This window comes from Uloborus diversus, chromosome 3, assembly GCF_026930045.1.
Source record: "Uloborus diversus isolate 005 chromosome 3, Udiv.v.3.1, whole genome shotgun sequence".
Lineage (NCBI taxonomy): Eukaryota > Metazoa > Arthropoda > Arachnida > Araneae > Uloboridae > Uloborus > Uloborus diversus.
In genome coordinates, this window is record NC_072733.1 from 162,313,818 (window position 1) to 162,321,815 (window position 7,998).

The 7,998-nt window shown below is 31.4% G+C and overlaps 1 protein-coding gene across 1 annotated transcript in view; it reads right to left on the bottom strand.

Annotated features, from left to right (window-relative positions):
* The window catches only part of LOC129219025 (myosin heavy chain, clone 203-like), an 86,730-nt gene extending 79,659 nt beyond the window's left edge, over positions 1-7,071 (bottom strand). The window contains exons 1-3 of the mRNA XM_054853344.1: positions 7,021-7,071; positions 5,510-5,818; positions 1,318-1,443 (exon numbers count right to left, since the gene is read on the bottom strand). Coding sequence (XP_054709319.1) covers positions 1,318-1,443; positions 5,510-5,818; positions 7,021-7,071 — 486 coding nt within the window. The remainder of the gene's footprint in view (positions 1-1,317; positions 1,444-5,509; positions 5,819-7,020) is intronic.
* Positions 7,072-7,998: the final 927 nt, after the last annotated feature.

Sequence of the window (7,998 nt, forward strand, 5' to 3'; positions counted from 1 at the left end):
CGCACCAGCACATTCATCCGGAATTGTCGCCGCCACAAAAAATTGTGTCTTCATTTCTGATACGGGTACTTATTGAACTGCCCTTGTATTAGAGTTTGACTGTATTACCAAATCAGTAACAAACATTTCATTTTGGGTAGGACACGGGAGCATGGCGACTACGAAAAAAAAAGGGCAATAGATTTTTGAATTAGTTGCAAAAAAGTAACTATAAATAATTAATAATCCTTAAAAACTATAATTTAGACGAAATAATCAGTATGTAGTAGATTAGCATCTAAACCAATGAGGATAAAATAATATTCTGAAAATTTTTTTTTAAATATTACAAGAAAATAATTAAGAATTTTCTGAAAAAAAAAAAGGCCCATTTTGAATTATTTTCAATAGTTTGCATTGCAAAATGCATCTTATTCCGTTTTTTGAAACTAGGTCACTAAAAGAGACTTAAGTACTTAAATCTCACAAAATGACCAAATATGGCGACTAAGTCAAAAATTAGGATAGAAATGTTTGAACTTGTGTTCCATACAAATAACTTAAAATCCTCATGAAACTACAATTTAATTGAGACTATTTAACACAATAACTTCCAAAGCAGTGAGAATAAGTATGATTTTTTTCATTTCTCAAGAAAATTATTTAATATTTAAAAAAAATGTGGCACATTTTACTTTACTTTAATGATTTTTCAGTTAAGGAAAACACCCACATCTGCTCCGTCTTTGAAAACTTAGGCGCTTAGCACCGTTGACTTCCGTCTTGTGAATGACCAAACATGGCGGCGATGTTTTACACGCGTGGAGCTGAAATGCTCGATCAAAAACTGATGTTCTCCAACCGTCGCTCTCCTCAGTGTTTATCCTGATACTAATGCTTCCAAAGCATCAAATTGTCTTCTCTTTTGTTGAGTTTGTACATAATTCCTGCCTTCAAGGATAAGGAAATTTCATCTGAAAACGAAAAGTGAAGAAAAGTCGAAAAATCGGAGTTTTTTTGGAATAAATCGGATTTTTGGAGTACGCAATAAAAATCGGAGAAACTCCGGGAAAAACGGAGCACTTGGCAGCTCTGTATATATATATATTAAATAAATAAAAAAAAACCTGAAAAATGCTCCCAAACTACTTAACTTTGAAACTTAATTTTTTCAAAAATAAGAAAAATACTTCAATGCTTGAATTTCAAAAACATGAATATTTATGAATCAAACACAAAAATAAATAATGTCTTTTTTTGTTTGGTAGTTCTTTTAATAAATCTTTTTAGACCACATTAATAAAACAGGAAAAAAAAGTTTTATTAAGAAAAACTCACCTCCACTTCATCATTATGTTTGTGGATTTCATTCCTTATATTGAAAATTTCTTCTTGTGCAGCTTCCATCTTATGATGAGCAATTTTCTCACACACAGCTTGTTCAATCTCCTTTAGAATCCAATCCTAAGAGCAAATCATAATTTAAAATAAAGAAAAGTTATTTTGTTGTTGCCAGCAAATAAAATTCAACAAAGTTTTAAAATAGAATTCATAAAATTTTTTCTGTTGTTAAAAAAGCTAGAAATACTACTAAACACAAGTTGCAAAAGTTTTAAAGCAAAACTAGGCTGTTATTTATTTGTCCACATATACATATTAGGGGGAAAAAAATCGAAATTTCCCAGATATTTTTGCAATACTGCGGAAAAGTTGTGAACTGCAATCATTAAAATGTGTGAAAAATCTTAAAATTCTAAATTGATTTCTTCTATCGTTTCACTATGCTGAAACTTTCAAAAATTGGACAAAAAATTTTTAAATTACAAAAACTAATAAATAATACAAGGTATTGTTGATCAGTTTGGGATATCGCTTAAAAGTTGCTTATTTGCAACAACTTGAAAACATAAAAAAATTAGCATTATACCTTAATATCTGTCGCCTTGTCGGCATTGAATTGTAGAAATTTTGATACATTTTGGTATTCTATATAACTATTGACTGTTTGCACAATGCACAGTCAAGGCAAACTAAATTCTGCCAAAAAAGTGAAACACCATGCAAAAAAAAATCTTTTGGTGTTCCAAAAATAGGGAATTACAACATTTGTTTGATTTGAAAACTTTGAATGCGATGATTTTGGCATTTCTAAAATTTACCTATATCTCTAATGAGAGAATAACAACAAAATACACAAAATAACACAACAGATTCTTTAAAACACGGGCAATTGAGGTGACAGACGATATTAGTCAATTCTGAAAAAAATTATGGTTGTAGTTGACAAAAAATAAAAACTTTTAAATGCTACCTTATACCGATCAACAAAATCTGATATTATTTTTTAAGTTTTGACAGTGACGTTACCATCAATTTTTCTGAGGGTATACTCTCAGTAACCCATAATGCAAAACATGTATATGCGATCATATACATAATATGTCCAGAAATTCTTGAGGGTATAACCCAAGGGTGACAGAGTTCCAGGTTTCTCAGGGAGAAGAAAAAAAAAGGTAAAACTAAAGTTTTATATTTTCCTTATGTTTTGAAAATTAACTTTAACTACCACTGTAACAATTAATAACTGCTATTTATATGCAGCTATACGGGTCCCTTGGTAAAATTTATAACTGGTAGCTAAATCATTTCACTGCTTTAGGAAAATTTAAAAATGCCATGATAGAATCTGAATTAAAAATGAAAATATTTGAAGCATTGGCATACCAGGGTCATTCTCCAGAAAATGTAACTTTTGAACACAAATATTTTTCTACTTTGAAACCTTTTGCTTTCTTTTTTTTTTTCATTCTTACATAAGAGTGATACCTACTAGAAGTAACCATAAACAATGGCCTAGCTAAGTTCCAATTATTTTACTCATAAAGAAAAAAAAATTAAAAATGTCTTGTTCACGGATATTATTAAAAAAATAAACTTAATGTTTAAAAACTGAGGCCAATTTAATATCAAAGTAGTAATTTTGTTAATTGTGCAAACAATAAGCTATTTTAATGATTGAGTGCGAATCTAATACTAAGCTCTCTTAATTAAAGTATGGCTTAATTTTTAGTTATCCTTTTAGTTGAAAGGTGTGTTAAAAAATAGCATTTAGTATAAATTTGAGAACATACTGTTAATTTATAATTTTGGTAGAATACCTAATATTGATGTCTTTTCCCTCTATCATTTATTTTCACCTCAGGTTTAATGACATTCATAAGGTCTGTCATGGAGGTGAGGAATTTTCCACTAATATAGTCCTAATGGATACATCATCGCCTCAGAGCAACAGTAAGAAATCTAATCCCAGAAATAACACTAAGATATCTTACTGTTGCTTTGATGCAACAACATATTTGAGGGAACTTTTTTTTCCTTTTTTGCTACAATCAGCACATGTTGAACATATGAAAACATCTTCACTTCTTTTTTTTACATTAATTTACATTATTATATTCCTTGTATCATGGAAAATAAAATGTGATCATTACTGTGTTGTGTTAAAGAAAAATGGCATTTTGTGTTTGGGTAACGGAGGTGAAAATTTGTGTGACATGATTCCTTATCCTACTAAAACAAACTAAAACACAATATTAAACAATTAAATATACTTAAACAATTAGAATTTGAGACACTTGTGAAAGGAATAATAAATAAGTAAGTATATATTTTTGATTAAACAAGTTATTAAGCAACATAGAACAGTCAAACCATGTGTGTGACATGCCATGGAGGTGAGAATTCACATGTTGTGGACCAAAAATACAATAAAATAAAAATTATTATTAAAATTTGTTGGCAGGTTTAAATAGATATATTTTTGATGAAATTAAAAAGTATTGTTAAATGAATAGTTCCTTAAAGTTTTTAGAGTAAAAGGCGTGTTGACAAAAAAAAGTTACACTTTTTGAAGAATGACTCACCAGTCTTGCTTCAATAAAGTAGACACTGGTTTTATGCGGTTTCGATTATACGTGGTTTAAGATTTGACACCTTTATTTTATTTTAAGCGGATAAGTTTCGGTTTTACATGGAAGCAGCTTTGCAAACAGATAAAATTTTCCCCTCTCTCAAAATCCAAACTCCTAAAGATTGCAGATTACACATAATAAACTGCATTTTCGTGTGCTAATAATCGAGCTTGGGCCACTAGAGATATTTTATGTGATTGGTTTCAGAGCTCTTTCCAGAAGTAAAGTTATTTAACTCACATACTTCAGAACTCACTGAAAGAAGAGCTTTTAGGAGTGACAAAGGAGGACAAAAGCAAGTACAGGGTGTCCAGGAAAGAACTCCCTGATTTCACGATTAAATATCTCGAAAACAAAGTCAGATATTGGAATAAAATAAACGGTATGTTTATTGCTGAAACTCATAAAAATCATGTACAGAAACATAGAAATTAGTAACAAAAATTGCCGATAGGGGGCGCTGCATGCTGTGAATGCTATAGCAAGTCCCGTAAATAGTGCAGTGATCAGCGAAGGGGTTAGGCGCTTCAGCAGTAAATTTGCCGCTCATAACATTTACGCTAGAAATTATCGTCCAACCCCTTCGCAGCACTATTTATAGGGACTTCTATTACAATTACAGTGTGCAGCGCCCCTGTTGGCAATTTTTGTTACTAATTTTCAAGTTTTTGTACATGATTTTTATGGGTTTCACAATAAACATACCGTTTGTTTTATTCCAATATCGACCCTTGTTTTTGAGATATTTAATTTTGAAATCAGGGAGTCCTTTCCTGGACACCCTGTTGGATACCGACATTGATGACACAGAACAAAAAACATTAACATTGAATATTTTGAGCAATTCCTTGATAATAGAAATGATCTTTCTGATTTGTTAGTGAGGGAAGATTCTATCATGGAAATGATCATGGATGCATTAATGCTCTGAAAAGAACTACAAAGAAAATATCTTGACTGCCAAAAGACTTATCATAGCCAGCTCCTTTTCATAAACACTAAACTAATGTGTGTTTTCTTTATGCATGTTGTGCATAGAAATCGATATAAGTACACATTAAACGTATTATACAATTAGTCATCACTAGAATGAAGTTTTTTTTTTTATCTACGGAGTCTAACCCCTATTTTAACACTAATACTAAGTCTTAATTTAAGCGGTTTTGATTTACGCGGCATTTCCGAGGAACGCAAACCCCGCATAAAATGAGGGTCTACTATACAGCATAATTTGGAGAGGCAACCGAAAAGTAACTTCTGCCATCTAGAGCAACCGCCAAACTAGTTGATCAAGTGCTATACTTATAGCAGAATCTACCAGAGATCAATATTGGTAACTTAAAAGGCTTGCTCTCTACCTAGAATAGGCTTATAAACTTACTGAAATGAATATAACTCTTACTGCTACTATACAATAGAACTTAGCTTTGATTTGTAATCACTTACTTACCTATGTAAACACTGCAAATGCGAAGTTTAATGGGAGAATAATTTTAATTTTTTGTCCCCCCAAAAAAATGAGACATTAAATACTTCATTTATTACCTTCTTCCACTTACCTTCAAATACTCAGAATTGCTATTTTCAGAATTGCCAAGAGAAATTGTTGTCTCTTTTTTAAATTCAGTAAGTTTTTTCTTAGCATACAATGCTTGTTTCATGTTTTTCTTCATATATTTAACAAAGGCATTAAACCTAGTTTTTGCCTTGGTAAGTTCTACTTCAGTCTTTTGAGTATCTTCCTTCAGTTGACGAAGTTCTTTATCTGTTTTACATAAAGCTTTCTGAAAATCCTTACACCTGCTTTGCATTTCCCTCTTTAGAACTGGTTCAGATTGGTTCTGATCAAGCAAATACTGCTGCAGATTCTGCAAGTGAAATAGAAAAAAAAAAAAAAGAATAGTGGTATATTTAGCTTCAAGTAGATAAAAAGGAAATCTAATCAACATTTTCTCACAGAAGTAAGATTTTCTGCTAACTTGTTTATTAAAATAAGGATTTTTTTAAATGTTTACTCATTGAATACAAAAGGAAGGCTAGAATCAATATACTTTAAAATATTATCTTTTTAAGGTAATTGTAGAATAAATAGTGAAACAAAATTATTTTCATAGGCAGATATTTGCCAATATTGCAACATGTGGCCGAGCATAGTTGAGCTGCAAAATGATCTTATCTTGTCCCTGCTTGTATAAGGGGCGTTTTTCCACCAATGCTCTGCTTAATCAGTCCAACTGAGGCAGTGAGAAGCAAAAGGATGTAAGTGGACAATTTCAAGTTTTGAGTAAAACGCGTTTAAAGATAACATCCTAGGTAGGCTTTCATTGAATTTTTTTTCTAAATCATGCTGTATAGCAGCAACCACCAGGGCTACTAGTACCATCTCTAGCACCAACTGGTTATCTTTAAATTTTTAATTTTGCCACTTGCACTCCTTTGCTTCTCAGTGCTTCAATTGTAATCTGTAACAATCTGCAGTGGTGGTTTCAACTGATTTGAGCAGTTCATAATAAACAATACTCAGCTGATTCCACCAAAGGCAGAGGAGAAGCTTGAAAATATGGATAGTCTGCTTTGCTGAGGATGTTAGTGCATGGCAGGGTTTACCCCAAGATTTTCTACGATTTGGGTTTTTGTAGTGTATACCATTTTCATCATTGATTATGATACAATGCTAAAAACCTTTCTTTTTTTTACCATTGAAGCATTTGTTCACACTGGTAAATACCCTGTTCGACCTCCCTTAGCTTCAACTGGTACGACACACATGACCTTGCTTTTGAATCATTCTTAATGCTTTCAAACGTTTGAAACTGTTGTACGATAAGCTCCTACTGATTCTGTAAGTTTAGCTAGGTTATGAATGTAGACTTATCTTGGTTTAGGTTTTTAACTTAAGTCCATGGACCAGTATCGCTCTGCTCTTGCTCCAAGGATTGGGTACCGCTGCTATAGGGATTCTGTAACTTGCTTTTAAATTTTTCAGCAATCTTTCCTTAGTTATTGTTTTTTGCTGCTTTAAAATAATATAGTTAAATGGCTATAAAAAGTAAGCAACAAAAACACTTACCTCTATTTCTTGAGTTAGCTTTGCAATTTTATAGTCCCTGGATTCCTTCATTTTTTGGAAAGAAGAGCAGGGTTGAATATTGTTCTCCAAGTTTTGAACCTCTTGTAGATACTTTTTTGCATTTTCTTGGCTTGTTTCATCAGTTCTACTAAAATATATATACAGATATCAATCTATCTATCTATCTATACACACACACATATATATATATATATATATATATATATATATATATATATATATATATATATATATATATATATATACATATATATATATAGTGTTTCTTTGTTTAATCACAAGATACTATTTTAGCAATCGTTAGCTCTAGATGCGTAATTCCAATTGCAAAAATGGTCAAAATAAGATGCAGAGTGACAATATGGAAAAAAGAAAGTGAAAAAAAAAAAAAAAAAACCATCAAACTTTTTATATTGTTCCGAAATCCCCTACATTACATTTAGGGAAATCATTTGCAGGGAAAAACAATTCAGACGAAAAAAAATTAAAAAAAAAAACAGTCAAAGAGTAGTAGTCACTGAGATATGAAACACAGAATTTTGTGACTTACCACTTTACACTGGTAGTCAATAGTGCCTTTTGGAGGGAAATATAACATGACAGACGGGTTTAAAATTATGTGTTCATAGAGTGTTTTTTCCAAATTTGTACAAGATTTTTTAGTATGTTTTTACTGATACAGTCAACGCTCATTATAACGACCACACATTATAAAGACCGTCCCATTATAACGACCAGTGGTGAAAGTCCAAACTTTGTTCCTATGAACTCTATGTTAATTTGCTTTCATTATAACGACCTTTTTGTATCGTCTAATCCAATACAGCGACCGAATTCAGCGGACGTTATTTCTGGTGTTCTTTCCAATAAACAAATTTGTAGCTTGAAATGACTTTGATTATTGTTTACGGACATCTGCCTAAAGTTTTCAATGTCAAATGGAACTTTGAGAGGGGT